This window comes from Phallusia mammillata, chromosome 6 (genome assembly GCF_965637545.1).
Source record: "Phallusia mammillata chromosome 6, kaPhaMamm4.hap1.1, whole genome shotgun sequence".
Taxonomy (NCBI): Eukaryota; Metazoa; Chordata; class Ascidiacea; order Phlebobranchia; family Ascidiidae; genus Phallusia; species Phallusia mammillata.
The window spans coordinates 5,349,901-5,370,418 of record NC_137257.1 but is presented as its reverse complement, the minus strand read 5'-3'; the positions used below and the strand labels follow the sequence as shown (position 1 = coordinate 5,370,418).

At 35.7% G+C, this 20,518-nt stretch overlaps 2 protein-coding genes across 2 annotated transcripts in view; one reads left to right on the top strand and one right to left on the bottom strand.

Annotated features, from left to right (window-relative positions):
- Positions 1 to 1,567: 1,567 nt before the first annotated feature.
- Positions 1,568 to 5,049, top strand: LOC145234791 (uncharacterized). The gene is made up of 3 exons (XM_080099527.1): positions 1,568 to 1,839; positions 2,469 to 2,706; positions 4,746 to 5,049. Exons 1-3 carry the CDS (start codon positions 1,654 to 1,656, stop codon positions 4,865 to 4,867), a joined length of 546 nt encoding a protein of 181 aa, XP_079955653.1. The 5' UTR covers positions 1,568 to 1,653; the 3' UTR covers positions 4,868 to 5,049.
- A 340-nt stretch (positions 5,050 to 5,389) lies between these two features.
- The window catches only part of LOC145234790 (uncharacterized), a 53,237-nt gene continuing 38,108 nt past the window's right edge, over positions 5,390 to 20,518 (bottom strand). Inside the window, exons 39-47 of the mRNA XM_080099526.1 lie at positions 18,869 to 18,940; positions 15,988 to 16,052; positions 14,957 to 15,147; positions 14,541 to 14,636; positions 14,008 to 14,170; positions 10,866 to 10,946; positions 10,248 to 10,348; positions 9,088 to 9,293; positions 5,390 to 7,394 (exon numbers count right to left, since the gene is read on the bottom strand). Of these exons, the coding sequence (XP_079955652.1) occupies positions 7,258 to 7,394; positions 9,088 to 9,293; positions 10,248 to 10,348; positions 10,866 to 10,946; positions 14,008 to 14,170; positions 14,541 to 14,636; positions 14,957 to 15,147; positions 15,988 to 16,052; positions 18,869 to 18,940 (1,112 nt within the window). The 3' untranslated portion in view covers positions 5,390 to 7,257. The remainder of the gene's footprint in view (positions 7,395 to 9,087; positions 9,294 to 10,247; positions 10,349 to 10,865; positions 10,947 to 14,007; positions 14,171 to 14,540; positions 14,637 to 14,956; positions 15,148 to 15,987; positions 16,053 to 18,868; positions 18,941 to 20,518) is intronic.

The following is a 20,518-nucleotide window of genomic DNA, read 5'->3' as shown; positions in this document are numbered from 1 at the left end:
AGTTTTGAAAGTTTCGTTGGTGTGATAAAATGCGAAAGAATATTTCCAGGACATCCAATAAAACAAGGACTGCAACCCTTGGAAGTTCACGTGTAGGTCAAATTATGCCTAACAGTCCTTAAATGCGAACTTTTGGATCACCTAGAGCAGTGGTTCTCAACTGGTGGTCCATGATGACTTTTTGGGTGGTCCACAAGACGTCCACTACATTTGGTGATAAATTAGACATGATTGATTTCAAAAGAGTATCAAAATGCTGGTTGTTAATAATTGTCTTTCACTTCTTGAAAATCGGTCAAAAGAATTATGTTTCAAGCCCAAATGGTTGTTTCGTATGCGTACTTCAACCTTGCTCCAAAAGAATTGGTCCACGATGTTATATTTACTGGGCCGGTCCATGGCCCAAAACGAGTTGAAAACCACTGCCCTAGGCTACCATGAATAATCACCTTGCGTGACATCCCCTGCAATACAACAACGCAAAATTTGTCAAAAATTGTTCCTAATTCTCAGACATTTTGTGTTGGTTGTTGTTAAAGGCAACAAACAACTTAATTGCACAACTTTAAATTAAATTACTCAAAAGCGTAAGAACGTGATTTTCCGAGAATTGCGATGACGTCTGAATGCAATGATATTGCGTAATAATTGGCGTTTAAGAGAAAAGGGTTATGACATTTGAAATTTAACGCCAGGCGGACGAAAAATTTCACAAATTTTATGACATGTCGTACTAGCTTCATATACAGGAAACAAGCATTAACACAGTAATTTGAGATCTAAATTTTTAGGCGAAAATGAAAAATTCATTGGACAGCGGTTTTGCTTTGGTACAATGTTACACATGTGGAAGAGGATGTGTTTTTTCACGACATTACTTATTCAAACAGTTCAAAAACAATGTTATTAAACTTGCTTTGCATGTCTAATCCTGCCACGCGCCAATATTTATAAAATTCATTAAAGTTGTCACTCGTAAAGATGACAAACAGTCTATGACGTAAGTTATGTTGAACTTCTATGACGTAAGTTTTGTGGAACTTGTGTCAGTGACATAGACACAACAAAATTATTTGCAGGAGTCAAATATTATGCGAGGACTAAATATGTTGTGTTTCTGTACAAATTGGGTCAAAAACCGAGATATAGGACTAAATTTGTGCATTTTCATTAGTTTTTGGGTGAGAGGTTATATGACCCCCAGCTACGTCAATGCTTGTGTTCTACTTTTTGTGCGATTTGATTTGCTTTTGTTTGTTTGAAGTCACCGTTTTTTAACACTGGGTTGAATCACGGAACAACTTATGTATTTTGATTTCTGCCACTAACTTTTTTTTACTATGTGCAGTTCATTTAATCTAACAAAATTTAGACTAGTTCTTTCAGTAAAGTGACATTTAGTGTTTGTTACAGACCTTTTTCTGCAAATAGTAGGCATAATATGTCGAAGCAGCAGTGCTTCCTGATCATAATCAAGAAACAAACAGTGCTAAACAATATATATTTCACCAACGTGGGCACCATCAGTCGCTCTTATTTAAATAAAATCTTTAATAATAGAAGTCATAAATACTTCCAATTAAACATTTTTCAACTATATGTTTTGCAGAATTCACTTAAAACGTGTAAGTTTGTTAAAATATTGTATAAAATATGTTGCGGGTCGCAATCTACGTTACGTTTCTCTCAATTTGTGTGTGTCATGTGACGGAGGCTTGTCTTTTTACGGATTGTCCCAACGAGTTTTCATGGAGCAAGAAAAACTACGACTCTGCTGCTATCATGCGGATGATGGTTGACAAAATCGGGCAAATTGGTGTTGGAAAAAGATTGTTCAAAGTAATTATGTATATTAGCTAAATTGGAAAGACATTAGCATTGGTGGGATTCGGTAGGTAACGACTGCTTTCTTAATAACGTGTTTTGGTGATTTCATTCTAAGATTATTACAAAAAAGCCAAAAATGAACTATTTATACCTTATCTCAGTGATTCCCAACCTTTATGGACGAATTCCCCCCTTTAAAACATTTTTATTTCTCCCTAACACAGTAGATACTTAGCTATACAACGATCATTTAATTGGGTCTTTTATGAACTTTACCGGTTATTTTACCAGAGATGAAGTGTTTATTTACAAACCACACGTACAAATTAAAGTAAATTCCTCCCCTCAAGTTTGAAAATTTCTTTCTTGTGAGGAATTCCTTCCCAGTTGGGAACCACTGCTTATCTTCTAGAATATATGGCTTATTCATTTTAACACAAGTATAACTTTTGCAACGTTATTCTTATAAGTGCACAATAAGGGCAATGTTCAGTCACCTGAATTTGTCCAGCAAAACTGGATTGCCACAAAAATACCAATCGCACAAAACAAACTAACTTGAATCAAATCTGCCGATTCACTCTGTGATTACGTTGAAAAAAAACTGTAAACTTTGTTGAAACTCATTTGTGTGTTCACAGTGTGATGACAAGCCAATAGGAGGAGAGTTCCCCCAATGCGAGTTCCGCGGAACCAAAGTATGTTGTCATGTCAACGTGTTCAGGTCGATGGAATGCCAAGTCACTTCGATCGAATCCGTACCACTTGAGGAACCGGTAATCGAGAGAATCAGCAATGCGCTTGAATCCTACATCACCTCTGTGGACCCGGATTCGGAAAAAGAGAAATGCGTTAACGTAGGATTCTGTTGTACTCAAGGTAGGGTTTGATAAAAGACATTGACCTTATTTAACGAAAAAAATGAACCTAACTAAACTAGATCTTATGCCTATACTGCCTTTGATATCTGCAGAGCAGAGCTTTGTCAGTTCTGGAAAATTCTAGAAATTGTTTTTTCTTTAGTCATTGCATATATGTCGTACAGAGAAACTTTAAAAACAGTCAAAAAATACAATCACAGAAAAGGTTTACAACCACGGTTTTAATGGCCAGGAGCCCTGCAATAACGGATCACCACAAAAATGTACACCTTTATACCCTGCATATAACTTGGTTAAAACTGCAAAAACAACAAAAGTCTGAAAAACTCTGAACAGTAGGCAATCAGAACTGGCAAAACTAGCTAGCCTAGGTGCAACGCACAAAACAGTAGGGCGTTCGAAACCAATCAGCGCAATTCGTACGCTTCCAGGAAAATTAAGGAAATTCCGATCAAAGGTGCCTACCGCGGTTTGTAGTCTTTATGTCGTGGCACAGTACAGTGTCATTTGTATGTTTCAGAGTTACCTACCAGCACTTTTTCTTAGTTCCTATGGTTTGGTAATTGCCACACAAAAAACGATTACCGTCATTTCAGTTCGTAGAATTATAAACTGATATTGCAGTCTGAATGAAAGAATTAGTGGTAACGCCTGTGATTTTGCCCTTGGGTGGCGAAAAAATTGTTAGTGTATCGTCGTGGGCAACGTTTGCCAACCATTTTTTTTATCTGCAGTACACACATAACACAAAGGCCAAATTAAAGAGGATTAATGTTGCTGCTTTTGGCACCACGTTAAATCAAAGTGTGTAAGCAAGGTGTAGCGGGTGCGCATTTAGCCGTTATCCACCAATTTTTCCCGCCACTTTTTTTGCGCTCCATAACATTTTAACGTTGCTCAGCTTTTTCCGGCTTGGTAATTGGTTTAGTGCAATTGTGTTGCTATGTTTTCTTTCACTGAGCAAAATAAACTGAACTCAATCTACCACAAGGTCCCAGCGTTATCAAATACACTTGCGTTTTATCATAAAGCTATTAATCGTGCTATAATTGCAATCTGAAAAAACAAATATTTCGTGGCACCGTGGGGTTTTGCGCAACCAAAATAGGTTTGGAAACACTGCATGGCCTTATTAACAAACTATCAGCATCGAAATGCGGATAATACAAACTTGAAGCGGTTATGCACCTGAATAATTGATAACATATAATAAGGGCCATTATAATATCTAGATGCGGTCAATATTGGAACGTGATATCCCAAAGGGTTAACATGGCACCCAAGTATAGTGTCCTGTGAGGAAAAGGTTTTTTATCCATTGCCGCTGGGATTCGACCGTGTTTGCTGTCAATTCCATCATGCACCACACTGAATATTTTGATTACACTTTCTGCGTAGCATAGAATATAACCCAAATTCTAATTAAAAAAAAGCTTAAAATTAAAATATTAACAAGGCCGTGTAGATGATGGGTAAAATCAAAATTAAACGAAAGGGAATTTAAATCGGTTTCAAAACCTTAAACCGGTTTGGTCCCGAACCAGAACAAAAACCCGACAAAAAAAAATATACATTGTTAAAACCTAAACCGAACCCCCAAAACAATAAAACGTGAACCCAAACCGAACCCGGACCCACATCACGAGCAGTTCGACTTCCTGGTTTAATAATCAATTTTTTTGATTTTTTCAGTTTGTCGTTTTTGTGTTTGGGACAAAGTTGAAGCCGCGCAAAAAATTGAGGCCGGTACCCAATTTAAAAAAATGTAAAACCCATTTAGGCACGAAAGTTGAAATAACGCCACAAATGTAACTAATTTAGGCCAGTAACATGCCTTCTACCCAACCCCGACTTACAACTCTAGTTTTTGAGTGAAGCGGTCTTAAACAAACCATGTTTCAAGCTCAGTTGACAACTTGCACTTATAATGACAACAGCAGTTGTTAAAATGTCTGCACAAAGATGAATTCTACATAGGCTATATACTAAAGCTCTTTTAAAGTTATCTTTCCAATAAACGTATTTTCGTTTTTACAGGCGACTGCACGCCTGAAACCAGTTGCACTAGCACATGGAGAAGTGAAGACATGGAAAAATCTACACGGAACGAATTGAACCAACTGCTCCGCAGATTGATGAAAAACGAAAACAAACACTGATTTTCACATTGTTCCATGCAGTCTGCTTATAGTAATAATCCAGAAGCGAGTCAGTACTTGTGTGTTTTATCGTGTAAATCAGTTTTAACTGTTGATTGCAATGTATGTGATGTTATCCTATTTTAAACTGCACTGTTTGTTGGTTAAATACATTCTTAATGTGTTGCGAATCTGATTTTACTCCAAAGTTATGAAAATTGACAGATTTATCCATAAACATAAGTAAAAGTATTTCAAGCCAAAAAAACGTAAATTAAACGGATTATACATCACAGTTACATCGAAGCAAAAGCGTTTGGTGGTTATTGTGTTTCTTTTTGCTTTCACTTACTAAAGTTTTAGGTTCTAATATATCGACCACTTGCGTTTGCCTGAGTACAAAACTAAAAGGCCCTATAAGGTGGTAGACGAACTCATCACATGCTTTTGCCAAGCTAACTGTGATCTATACATCAGTTGATGTCAAGCTATTTGATTACATTGCATGTAGCGATTGGCAAGGCCAACAATTTCTGTAACATATTTAAACAATAACTTTCTGTATTTATTTGCAAGCACAATATATTTCAGTTTATTGATACAGAACATGCCAGTGGAAATTGATTTTAAACACTTATCCTACCATTATTTCAACCAATCTTACAAACGTTTTATGTTACAAATGACGTGTGAACAATTCAAAAACGCAAGCGGCGTATTGGTAAGTTTGTCAGAAATTCCGCTATAAATATTTTAAACCCACACCCAAACAATTGCGTTGATGATTTATCGACAATGTCATCATAAAACGCACCGACTATCGAAAGTATAATGGTACGTCCTTGTACAGAACAAATAATATTTTCTCAGAAAGTACATACTGTGGCCCACTATAGTCATATCTTAGCATCGAAAAAGCAATCAATGGCACCAGCCTAAAAACACGTTTAAGTTACGCTTATGCACGGGAATTTTTGAAGGGTTTTAAAGCATGGGATTGTGGCATATGCATTATCACCACCAGAGTCATTTTCAAATATTTGAGAAGCGCTGAGCGAAATTTGATAAACAGAACGGAATATATCGAAAAGCAAATTTTCTCATATATTTCTTTAAACGACAAAACACTTTGACCCAAAAGTGTTGGTTTTGGCCTTACTCCCAATCGGTTTTTGTCTTTTTCGGTGGACGTTGTGAAATTGATAAGATGGTGGCGATGTAAAAAAACTTTGAGATTCACTGGATAAATAATAAAACCATGACCCTTTTATATATTACTTGTTAGAAAATTATATCAAATATTTTTGCTGATACAGTATTCAGTAACAAGCATATAGAAACAGTAACAAGTAAGCGTTGAAAAAATGTTCTAGTCTTCTTAGCATCAATACGTTTTGTGTCCCAAAAGCGTTGATTTGAACACAAAATTGCCAAATAAACCGTAACAAACGCAAAAGGTTGGATGTAAATGAAAAAAATTATCAAAATGGAATCACATTGACAACATTTAATGCTTTGGGTAATAACGTTTCTGTATAGAGTACAAAAATAAAAGCAGTTTGTAGAATTTTCAAATATAAGTCGCATATGTTATATACTGGAGAAAGTAAAAGGCACCTTTAAACCATGAAGAGAAAGTAGGCTAGATGAAAATTTAAAAACCAAGCCATATTGTTTCATACTTTTCCAACATTCGCGTTACATATACTGTACAGTATTATCTATACTTTTAGATATTGACTATTTCTATAATTATGTTTACATAAAACAATCAACAAAAACACTAAGGCACATTGTAAGGCATATAAAACCAAAAGTAACAATATAAGTATTTACCATGGTACGTATCATACTTAAAAGCACTAAACAGCTTTTAAAAATTCTAGCTAGCAAGCTTTGGCATTACAATGCAGTACTTGGGCAAATTGTCGATTGTTCAATTACAGAACCTTTGCATTGTTCGGTGATTGTCGTGACAATGGTAACAATCAAACAAAGGACACAATTTGAATTTAAACTAGGAATTAAAACTTCACCATTTCTAAAGCAATAATGATAGGAAAACATAAAAATACAGAGTGTAAAGCGATAATATTGTTCAGAAACATATCTAGACATCTAACTACAGCTATTTGGCATTAGTAAAACTGGAACTTGTTCTTTTTAGCTAATATTGCAAAAAATCTTGATTGTTCTTGCCGAAAGGGTACAAAAACTATTTTTATTCTAAAGGCTTTCGGATTGAAATAGGAAAACTATACGTAGCCTACATTATTTTAACAAAACATATTAAAGACATTCGTCAATTTAATGAGGAAATTAACGGCCTAAATAGAATGCTTTATCAAACAAACGTTTCGGCAAATGCTACAGCCATCTTCAGTGATATTTATCAAATTCTTTAAATTAACTTATTTCCACGGCACAAATTTCCGTAGATATACGGTTCCGTTAATCCAGGATTCCGGTGCTTGGATCATCCGCTGCCACAAGTCGACTTCCTCATTACGCGAATCCATCCATTGAACCGGTTTCTCGAAACTTATGCCTGTGACGTCATAAGCGAAATCGTCATTAACTGATTACGTAAATGGGAAATCCCCGATTTGTGAGACAATCGGTCCAAGAATGTACAGTAGGATTGAACCCAAAATCGGTTTTAGATTTGCAAACTATTACTTAGACACAAACGCCACTTAATGCACGTTTTACATAAAAAGGAGGAAAACAGCCCCCTCTTTTTTATTCAAAACAAAATCGAACACTAACAGTATTAAAAATACATAAAATACCTTACCTTTCAAAGTATTTTATGTAAAACATATTGCTGACATTTTTTTACACAAACGAGAATATGGATTTCTGGTTTGTTTTAAAGTTTTATAACTAACCTAAAATACTTATTAAACAAACGAAAAACACATTTTGAAACAAACCACACAACCATATAATATGTATTTATATCATATGTTTACACAAAGATATTTCGTAACTTACACATTAGGCTTGGCTTACACCGTTCCTGGGCTAAAATCGTTGTAAAGAAACAAATCAACACAATAAACAGTACTATAATGGAAATACTATGACTTTGTGTGCTTTTTACCTTGTGCTAGTTACATTACGTTAAAGATTGCCATTTTTCTCAGTTGACAAGCATTGAGGGCAGGTTTTTTACGAAATTTTATCAGTGGTTGGACAATGGATTATGAACTGTCATTTATTAAGCTCTTTGTGTTTCACATTGCCTTGTACTCAATTTTTCGTATCCCGCTGCTTTTGTCGTGTTGTGTTTGCGCTCGCAATGAGTTCACCTTCCAAAAGTGCTACCAAATATTCATAATTCCAAAGTGCATACATTATCTGGTGTATTGGCCTTGTTTGATGCAATGCTGGTTTTCTTCGAGAAAAAAATATATTTAGTTCCTCAAGGCGTCCACTTGCTTAAAAAAGATGAGAACCACTAGTTTAGGGCGAGAGCATTATTTTTAGAATTGCCTAGTGCTTGCTGCATATATCCCAAGTCGGAAAGGTAGGACTTATTAATTGTTGCATAACCGCAACGGTTTGCGGTCGTGAAAAATCGGCGTTAAAAGGTCAAACGTGCCTTTCCTTTGTCAGGTTCGGGCTTTATATCTTGGGCAAACAATTTTCGTTTGTGGTGCGTCGTTTTATTCCCGATTGGGTTTTGATTACTGTTTTCATTGAAACGGAACTGAACCAAACCATGCTATTCGGTCCGCGTAATTTATTTATTTCGTCCCCCGTCCCACCGCGGTGCCGATATTTTTATTTCGTTCCGGTCTAAACGAAATAAATTTAAACGATATTTTTTGTTCTTAACAAAGAATATTTATTTCTTGAGGTATAACTTTACCCAAGCACAAAAAGTTGCAACACACAATTTGGTCGGGCTGTTATTAAATTCACAAACCACGCGAGCCAAAAAGTACCAAAGCGCGCAGCTTAATTAGATAGTTACTTTTTTTCATTGTGTTCGAACCCAGGACGCTCCCGTGGATGAATCCCGATCAAGGATTTTAATGACTGTATGTGGGTCAGGCGCGCTGAACCATTCGACCAAGTTCCTGCCCATAGATGGTGCCATTTTTCCACGGTGTTCGAACCCAGGTCGCTCCCGAGGACGAATCCCGATCAAGGATTTTTATGACTGTATGTGGGTCAGGCGCGCTGAACCATTCGACCAAGTTCCTGCCCTCAAGCAAGGTTTTAATATTTACCTGTTCCAGTTCCAAGTCTAACACCTCCAATCAACTTGTGGCCAAACTTTTCGCGTTGGTAAACTGTGAGTTCCACACTCCTGTTGTACAGTTCGTTCTTACGCACACCGGTAAATACAAACTGATGATCGAAGCCTACTTTTGAGCCGCCGTTCGCCAGCGGAGTTTTTTGCTTCGTCTCCTGGGATTTATCGGGCAGGAAATACCTGAAAAATTACGTTTTTTGCGTAAGTATTTTGTCGCGCTGTTACTATAGCGAATTTAGACCAGTCATGCGCAAAATGGTCTATTAAACAAATAACAAAATATAGACACTCAGTACTTTGCACTTTTGCGCAGTTCAAGGTAGTAGCCTTTTGAAGCTTCCTATGTACTTTTTCACATTAGAATAATTGTTGAGAATACAACAAACAACAAAATTCAAAACAAGATTGTGCGTTTCAAATAAAACACACAAATTGCACCATTGAATTAATTAACGTGAATGCAACGAAAATGCAACGAAAATGTAATTTAAACATTATTTGTAATTGCGAAGCGAAATACACACCTAATCCTAAAAAAATCAACCTAAGAGCGTTTGTAGGCCGAAGTCATTTTTGTCGCTGCACGCTCTCTGTACCAATTATTTAAAACTATTTTTAAGTTAAGCAAACATGCCTATTCTGTGTTTGCTTCACGGGGTTCGAACCCACAAACTTCTGGTGTGCGAATCCCAAACAGGCTGTATGCATGTATCTGGGCCAAGTACACCGTACCATTCGGCCAAGTTACTGTTAGCACATAAGCCTGAAACAGTAAAATCGCTGTTTTGACTTTCATTAGACCAGGGGTCGGCAACCTTTTAGGCGACGCGTGCCAATTTACTTGTTATTTCCATGTGTTAATGACCTCGCGTGCCAACGTTTTTCCAAATAATACTGGTTCGTGCCAACAAATATTAATAATAAAGAGAAAGCAGAGTATTTTGTGCATGCAAGGCTGAATTTTAAGACAATGGCATGATAAAAACTATAAACAAGCAGTGCAACCGGTTAAATTTTTACTTTAATATAACACGCAAACCGGTTGGCGTGCCATGAAATACCACCTCGCGTGCCAACCTTGGCACGCGTGCCAGGGGTTGCCGACCCCTGCACTAGACGGTGATAAAAACTTACCCTTTGACGTAAATCTGTGAGGTAGGTCCGCCCTTTAATGCGACATTGTTGACGTTTTTTAGCACAACTTCCAAACGACAATCCCCAGTTCCGTGTAAGGACTTGAAAAGAAACAATAACAAATAATGCACTATAGATCAATGATACTCATGCATATCACTCTAAACATAAAGGAACGGTTGTAGAAAGAAACCATGTATATTTGTTCATAATCATGCACAATTTATTTCTGTCGTTTTATAGCCAATTTATTTTAACGTTTCTATTCCATAGATTACATTTTTATTGTTTTGAGTGTACACTAAACGAAAATTGTTTTTAATAAAAAGCAAATTACCAGCGACGTAGAGTAAAACGTATTCATTTTTATTAAAACAGACGTTTTGACAAAACTATTGTCATCATCAGTGTAAAATATAATGCACCAGCGGAAACAAGGTTTGTTTTAGTAAATCAATGTGTGCAATGAATATGCCGTGATCGCTGGTGTGGATCGACACTTCAGGGCTGATCCTAGTATGAATGAATTCATCTTTTCAATCAATCAGGAGATTTGTTTCTACTCGGTCTACTGCTAAAAGCGAAGTTTCTACCTTGTAAAATACAACTTACACTTACGTCTTCGGTGGAAGGCACATAACGCAATGCAACTTCGACGTCGCCGGTGTAGGAACTTCTTCCAATCATTGCGTCAACGTCCTGTTGAAAAGAATAATCCATACATCATGCAAATACAAATGTTTAAATGGTGGCTTGTTTAAATGTTTCTCAAGACTCCGTTCGTAAGTGTGCAAATCTCAAAGCAATACTAGAGGTCCAGTAAACATTTAAATTAAAGAGCTGCTTAACATTTTAAATGACTCAACAACCAAACAAAATAATTGTGTGTTGTAACTTTCTGTGTTTATTTAAAGTTGTAGACATTATGAAGAGATATTATTTTGTTAAGACCGAAAAAAATGTTATATTTTTTAGGCCAAAACTAAATAAATATATCGGTACCGGAACGAAATAAATAAATTACATGAAATGAATAGTATTATTTTGTTTAGTTTTCCGAAAAAAACAACAACAACAACACTAACTAATCAGAACCCAAAAAGGAATAGATCGACGCACCACAAACGAAAATTGTTTGCCCCAGATATAAAGGCTGATCCTGACAAAGAAAAGTTACGTTTAATGACCTTTTGACGCGGATTTTTTACGACCGCAAACCGATGCGGTTATTTATATTTTGTATGTACATTTAATGTATCACCTACGTTGCCAGGCGTGACGTGCCCGAAATTCATCGGTCTGATGATTTCGTTGTTTGTTTTGTTTTATAATCGCACTGAGTTTTTTTCGTATCGTTCGTTTATTGGCGTTACAATAAACAAAAGATGACCGATGCGGTTATATATTGACATTTAAAAAAAAATACAGATTATGGTACGTTCTGCGGTACAGTTGAAAGCTTACATGTGTCATTACGAACGGAACGCACCACAAACGGAAGTTTTTGGCCCCAATAATGAAACCCGAACCTGACAAAAAAATAGCGACGTTTAATGACGTTTTAACGTGAATTTTTGGCAACCGCAAACCGATGCGGTTATTTATATTTTGTATACACATTTAATGTATCACCTACATTAAATGCAGCAAAAACATACACCAAAACGCGACACGGTTAGATTAGATCTGTTGGGTTCACATCTTGGACTGATATTATACACAACAATGCAAAATCAGACGACGCACCACAAACGGTAGTTTTGTTCCGCACAAATACATTTTGACTTTTACCAAAACACGCCACGTTTAATGACCTTTTAACGCGGATTTTTTTCAACCGCAAACCGATGCGGTTATGTTTTGATTTTCAATATGTGTGTTTGGTTAGCATTGGTGATTAGTTACACAAACGTTGCTTCGCAATCAACAGGAAAATACAGTGTTTCGGGTTAGCGGTTTTTCCGCCCAGTTCGGCTGGTTTCTGACAATGAGTTGCGATTTAATGTCACTGTTTTTTTGACGGGTTGTCAAAAGATCCAGATTTTTCATGCATTTTTACGCCTATACCTTTTGCAAGCAATTAATTAAGAGTAGGCTACCATTTTTTTAAATTAATTTGTGTTTTTTTTTGGCTAGTTTTAACGAAATGGTGCGTTTTTAAAAATCTGATCTTAAAACCCTGGACAGTCACGCCAATTCAGGCCGTACACAACTCAGGACACACACTAGTCACCACTGGGGAGAAGAAGGTTGCTAGTAATGACTTTGACCAAACGCAAATGTTTTAAAACTTGGTTCGATTATACTTTAACTGTGTTAAATGGCATCATTGTAGGCTAAAAGCTACATAAATATTCAGTGCTTTACGGAGAAAAAAAATATCTCAACATGTTAAATCGAACTTATACGGTTATTGCACCCCACAGTACTTAGATAGGTTTAACAAAACGTATGCAGCACTTAGTAATATTTGTTTGTTAGGCTTATATAGTATAAGAAGACATTATCAACGAGTTTTTGCCGCAACAATATGTAGGGTTAGTTTCACCTGTCCTAGTCTCACATAATTACAACGCATAACAATAATCCAAAGACAATTTGCTACATCACAATTCACAAGAGACAAAAAAACACCAATTGTTCGCAAACAATTGCCTTCTCTTGGTTATGTGAAGGAATAAAGGTAGAAAGGAGTTACTTTATTTTACAATTTAGCATGCCGCACCATCCATAAGGGGAAAACGGTTTTGGGTTTGCGTAATGTACATTTCAATTTGTTAGAAGAACTGCATGATAGGCTACAGCCAAAATCGGCCATCATGTGCATCTACACTGAAAAATAAATACGCTTTAATTTTTCGGACCGGATTTGATAAAATAAATGAAACCAACTTCCACAAACGTTTATAATTCATACTTGTGTGATGTCTGTGCATTTGCACGTATTTTCAAAAAATAACGCGCAAATAACCAATTTCCCGATCGCGACGCTGCGCACCACAAACGAAAAAATTTGGGATTTCATGGAAAAATTAGATCGGCCATAAGCACGATGACTTGACTCAATATTAATTGACTTGACTTGACTTCAGTTTTTGCGCCGCAGATATGCGGTTTTATCCTCATTAATATTGTTGGTTATTGCAAAACTTGTTTTAGCGATATAACACTAGACCAGTGGTTCTCAACCAGTGGGCCATGGAAGCATTTTGATTGGGCCACAGACCAACCAAATAGAAAGTTTTTTTTTAAGAATTTACTTTCATTTGTGTCACTTCACTCAATTTTACAAGAATAATGGCTTGGGGAGGAATTGAGAAGGAATGTATTTGTTTTGTTCTGAACCTATTTTATAGTTGTTTTCTTTCTATCTTAAAAATTTACTGGGCCACAGAATGTTTTTGCAATGAAAGTGGGCCACGAAAGAACCACTGCACTAGACAGACAGAAGATATCTTTAGTTCACCAGCTAAATTCCACGCCGAAAATTCTCTAGGATTGTTCATCTTAAGCTAAATTGTAATTTCCTTGCTGCTTTGAAGGTCGAAATGGACAAAGAGCATTAAGAGGTAATGTATGTTGACTGTGACTAACTCATAGTTTGTGAGCATTTAAAACTACAACGTTGAATTTTTTAAAAAGCCCGGCCAAAATAGGCAAAATATTGAAAGTATTCAAATCATAATAGAATACATGTTTACTAAACAAATGCGAGGTGTCTAAAAGAGCGACGTTTTCAAGAACAATATATTAAAATTACCTTTGAGGCAAGTTCGTAGTCTTTCATTTTAACAGGCACAGAAAGGTCAAAGTGGTCGCAGTCTAGGTTCACTTCTCCCAAAAAGCTATTGACACCAATCTTGTCATGCCAGACAGCAACGTTCAACGTACGAGTTGACAGCTCCGTTTCAGATACAGTGTACCTAAAGTACAATAGTTGTTAGATGGTCAAGTTGTCAGCGCTACTGTCGTGTCCTCGCTAGGTTATGGGTCCAATCTCCTTTCAGGCGTTTGTTTGTTATTTCCTGACGGAGAAGAATTACTCTAAATTGGTGAAATTACACTTCTTATGAGTTTAATGATCAATTTAAAGGCCCAAATAGACGTAAAAGCGGTATTCTTTATTGCTCAAACTATTCGGCAAATGCACTTCTTCAAATAAAAGATAAATGATAACTGAAAAATTGAGTGCTTGCTCGAAGGCGGAATCATTGCAAGAGTAACGCATTCACGTATTCGTTTTTCCGTAAAAGTTTACAGCAATTTATAACAGGGTGTTTTTTGTTCACTTACTTTAAAACCTCGTTATATACTGGATTGAGGGTTCGTTTCTTTGTTTTGGTTTTCCTTTTGCTGTGTTTATCGGGAAGAAGGTATGTCTTCACATATCTGAAAGCATAATAATTATTGTTCAAAACAACTGTTTGCAACCTACTATGTAAGTAAACCAATATTTGTAATTGTAACTTCCACTCGGTACACTACGTATATACTCTACTGTATTTAACAGAATTCCAACATAGGCTACACGTATCAGAAAATGCATAGATGAGTTTGTAAATGTTTTTTACGAGTTCGCGACGCCATGCAATTCTTTTTAATTTCAACATGTTTTTAATTACTTCCGGTTTCCGAATGGATATGTACAGGCAAAGATGATTTAGGCCTAGTAAGGTTAAGAAATACTAATCTAAAAGAACAAAACTTACGGATTACTAAGTTTCTTGTCATCAACAGATGCAAGATTTTGACAGCCGCCCACATGGATATTAAGTATTCCTGTTTTGTAACTGTAAGTGAATCCAAGTTCAATTGTCCCAGTAATCTCAATTCCGGTTTGGTCGTGAGCTGCTGCACTGTAAACACTCCATGTGCTGCCGCCAAGGCTTAATGCACTCCGCTACAACACACATTATGAGTTTGGTTTAAAGTACACAAACGGTTTGTATTGAAAACATGGCCATAGCCAGGGTTGCCATGGACACGGAGCCGAAAATAAGGACAAAGGAAAAATTAAGTTTCCATACGAAAGTAAATAAACGCTTTCAAATAAATCTTTGCAGTTATACGAGCGATGTCATATACATGCCATATTTTTTCCATAAACAATCTGTTCCAGCAACTCCTTGTTCGCAGAAAATACCTGGTGTATCTCATGACAGCTCAGGTCTAGGTTTACTTGTAGCAGGGATTTGACTTGCAATTGTTGAAAATAAGACAAATTAAGGACGTAAGTCAAAAAGAAGGACATTTCTTAGAAATAAGAACAATAAACTTTTTTAGACATTGTCCTTCAAAGTAAGGACAAATCTTAGAAATAAGGACGGTATGGCAACCCTGGCTATAGCATACAAGCACAGAAACGACAAAAGGTGGCTTTTTAGACATTAAATCTAAGTAACCACTTTATGAGTCCTAATGTTCTAACTAGAAATTATGAAAAGTGGTGAAGCCCTTGGAACTGGCTACCCTAATGTGACGTACTGCTGTACCTGTACGCACATACTAAAAAAAAAAGATTTATATTCAATTTGAAATGTACATTGCACATGTGTGCAAAAATAAAGAATCATTGAGTTCATGTCTGTTCAGTAGCTCTTGACAACCCATTTTTTTGTCATTGGCATATATTTTAACCATACTGCTTTTTTTATCAAGTGTTTTTACACCATATACTCAGTTAACAAATAGCCATGATTTGTTAAAAAAACACTGGTACCATTAAATGAAAAACACTTACAGTTAATGCTGGCAAACTTTGTGCATTTCCCTTCCTTAAGTTTGTCTGCGAACGTTTCTTTTTGTCTAAAATCGAACAACACAGTTACATAATGCTTTTTTTGGTAGTAACTTAACATTGATCAAAAACTAAACTGCCAGAGAGCGTTTGCACAATGGATCACATTATATTGCAATTATTTTAACAACAACTGTATGAAACCTTGGAGTTTTGTTTATGGTCAAAGTACTTATTTTGGTTTATTGGTCCTAATTTAGTATTTTAGTTTTAAACCAATTTTTAAATATTTGGTGTTTAATAATTTAATTTATGGGAAGTACTTACATGTCTTCAATGTTGGTCTTTGTAATAAAAAATACAAACAACTACATGCTAATCTTTTAGTGGCAACGTAATAGGTTTAAGATTACGGGAACATAAAATTTACACGGATTGTTAGTTTAACAAAATGGATTTACAAAATGAATAATTCTGTTTAAACTAAAAATAATACATAAAATCATTTGTATTGTTAGTAAAACTAAATATACTTGAATTTAGGTTAAGTTTGATTAAGTCAAATAAAACACACATACACATAAATAAATAAAAAACATTTTACAGAAGTAAGTCAACTTGGTACAAAGCAACAAAGATAATTGCATGGAATTATTGCATGATGCTAACCACCACAACGAACATGCACAACATGCAACTGATTGCAAACATGCACAAAAGACAATATTAGGCTGAAAAAAGCTTTATTCCTGTATGTTAATGCTCCACAACTGGTATGCTGTGATCCACAGTGTCACTATACCCCTAAATCAGTTTTGCAAAAAAAGTATTTTTAATTTCCAACTTTTTACATTAGAATACTGTGTCCACTGTGTACATATTACAGGACTTAATATGGTGTTTTTTTAAATGACGATTAATATCACAAAACATGTACATCAAAAAGTGATTGTGTATCTCTCTTTTGTAACCTACAATTTATTATGAGCTGTGTCACAAATTTAGGTGTGACATAAGTTCAAAAAGGTAGCAGAGCACTGATCCATCTACTGTCACTAAAATCTTTATTTCCATCACAGCACATTTTTCCGCTTATTGCACAAACACAAAACAAGGCAACATTGAAGCAAAATAGGCACAATAATATGCATGGTGGGGTTTAATTCCTGAACTTGCTGCATAGGAATTTAATACACTGTTTACAAATGTGTTTAAATGCATAGAAAAGTTTTACATACTTGTTGAAAAAAGTTACACAGGTAACAAAAAGCTTTTTTTTATGGAAAAACTTTTAAAATGTGTCTTTTTATGAACAATGTTAGCCACCTTTCAACTTAGAAATTATGTTACACTATATTCTCTTACAGTTTATATCAGTGGTTATTAAAGCAGTAGTAATTTGCTGGGACTTAAAAAATGGAGCTAAGACATACTGCCAGTAGGAGTAAAATGCCAACAAGGCATTTTTTATCATTGATTTCTTAAATGACTTATATGTGCATTGACTACTTCCAACAGCAAATTTAATGTTGACAAGCTGTTGTTATTACATCAGTGCCTATAATCATTTTTTTCAACCCAGGCAGGTTTTCATTCAGCAGGTTGATAAGGGATGTAGTAGAAAAAAATTGAGAGATTTAAAAACAAGTTATACATAGTTTTGCACAAAATTATCTTTTTTGCAGGCACTTCTTTTCTGGGACATTCATTCATATAATCAATAAAACAGTTTGTCAGCAGATTGTTGCTAGTAACTATCTGTGCCGCTTGTCATTTTGGTTTCCCTAGCAACGATACTTGCAATAATCTCAGGATCCACTTCGGCTTGAGGCCATAAACAATTAACGTTATCATTTTCATCTGCATGCGTCACTAGATCAGCACCATCTTCAGTCGAATTAGCCAAAAAATGTACAACATCATGCAAGCTATTGTTTTGTTTGAGGTTTAAACCAGACAGATTGGTATTTGGCACAGGTGAATCGCTTTTATCAACTTGCAACATAGACAAAATCTCATCCTCTTCACCAGCTCGATACAAAGCAGCCTTTTTTTCCTGGTTATTTGCGAGCAAAGAGACTATTTCATTCACAACGCCTTCGCCAGAGCTAACTGTATCCAGCTGCAAATTTGTGTTGTGGCCATCGAGCATGCAGCCAGGTGCGACACGCTCACACGAAAGACATGCAAGAATATCTTCATATGCACCTACATTCGTTGCCCCTAAGGATAAACATGCAGAGTGAAGCCGTCAGAATTAGTCAAATTAGTGTCTATAGATTTGTGAGGGAATAATTGTGAATGCTAAAGCTTTCATGCAAAAGTGATATTTAGTGTTTAAAATTATTCCTTAAAACTGGGAAAGTGGGGTTCAGGGCAATTAAATGGCACAACCACATCAAGTAACTAAAAGTTCACAAAAGTGCTGATGGCAAAACACATAATGAACACACTTGGTAGAAAGAACAAAAACCTAGGTTTATTATAACCTTAAATCCTGTTTGTAAAGTTATTAAAATTTATTGGCAGTTTAGAAATGTGTTGTTTTTTTAATTCAAACTTCACTGAGTCAGATGCTTTAAAACTGTAAACATGACAAGGTATGTGATGAAAAAAGATAATTTCTAATAATTGCAAACACTATTTTGCTGTATAATGAATCTCAAATTGTTGCCGCATTAATCAGTTAAGAAAATGTTCTGATTAACAGTATGTATGATAAAAGCTTGGCAAATCGCAATTCTCTATTTTTCAGTAATATTTCTGATCACTTAAGCTTAATGCATTGTTAAAAACGTTGAAAACCACAATGCCTGTCAGTCATAAAGCATGGAATTCGAAAAGGCTAGTCATGCAAGAACATGCAGTGGGTTGAAGAAATCACCTGGCTTTGGCTCACGAACGTCCTCCATTGATTGCAAGAAATCCATGGCACCAGCCAATTCATCAACTTTATCTGTGCAAAATCAAAAACATAAATAAACTCAAAAATTGATTATTGTCAAACATAAATAGGAATCGTTAGGTGTAATTGATTAGGTCATGCAGTAGGCTTTAGGAAAAAAAACAAGTATTTATTTAGCACACATACACTGATCTGGCACAAAATCAGGTATAAGTATTTATTGGCGCTTCTGGTTCACAGAAAAGTACAGAGGAAAAATGGTAACATATTAATCTGACAGTGGGTTGAATTTGTGTGAAAGTAAGTTGGCACTAATGGAAAATTAAGGAACTTCATTTTGTTTTAGGAATGGCAAGTAATACTGGTCATCATTTGACACAGTTTAGTAGTGCTAGAATGACGTAACAGATAAAACATGCTGATTACATTAGGTGGAAGTGCATACTATAGGTCTATTAGGCTAAGCATACTGTAAACCATAAGGGAAAATGTGCAAAGGCTTATGTGGATTTTACATTTACATGAAAATATATAATCTTTGGCCTTTTAATTCTGCTAAGCATTAAGTCCACAAGGCAGTTTTTAGCTAAGTTGCAATAAATAGGGATTTTTCATCGATTAACTGTTAATATCAAACAATTTTAAAACTACAATTAATTTTGTTTGGAGTAATGTGCATTTAGGATTGTTTTTAACTTTGGAATGTACAAGGAGATTTAGTAGAGGTCTAAAATCATGTGCATTTTTTAACAAATAGTGCTATAAGGCAAATAACTGATATGTCACCATGCATAAAACAGACACCAACTATAACACACAGGAACACATTACAAAACAAACACAACAAAAACGTCTGCTGAAAAAAACTGCATATTGCACATAATTCATATTGACTGTTGTCAGTTGACAAAAATATACTGCTGGCTAAAATTGAAGAGAATGTTTGTCACAGTAAAATATTGGTTTATGCTATACTGCTCATTTCACACTGTTGTTACCTCATACTAACAAAAAATCACAGAAATTTACAGGAGAAATGAGAGACGAAATCAAAGAAAGTTTGAAACAATATTTCACTTAGCATACGCAGTTACTCGGCAGCCTTCTTTTTGACGACAACCTTTTTCTTTTTGGGTTGGGTGTCGCCACCTTCTTTTTTCTTTACAACTCGAACCACTTTCTTTTTGGGTTGATCCGGATCTCCCTCTGCATCCCCAGCTTCATTTTCATTATCAGCTTCTTTCTTTTTAACAACGCGAACAACTTTCTTTTTGGTTGGTTTTCCAGATTCACCCTCTTGATTCTCATCCTCATTTTCGGCAGATGCATCTTTTTTCTTGACAACTCGAACAATTTTCTTTTTTGGTGATTTATCTGGCTCCTCATCTTGTTGGTCACCTCCCTCTTCCAAATTTGCTGCTGCTCCTTTTTTCTTTACCACTTTCACAACCTTCTTTTTGGGAGATTTTTCGCCCTCGGCTCCATCATGTTTCGCAACTTTTTTGACAATTTTACGACGACCGCTGTTGACCCTTTGCAAACCTTTTGGTTTTTCTTCACCTTTAGATGAAAAAAGTAATATTGCAACAATGTTAGTAATTAGTCAAACCACCTTATGCTTGATGTTTT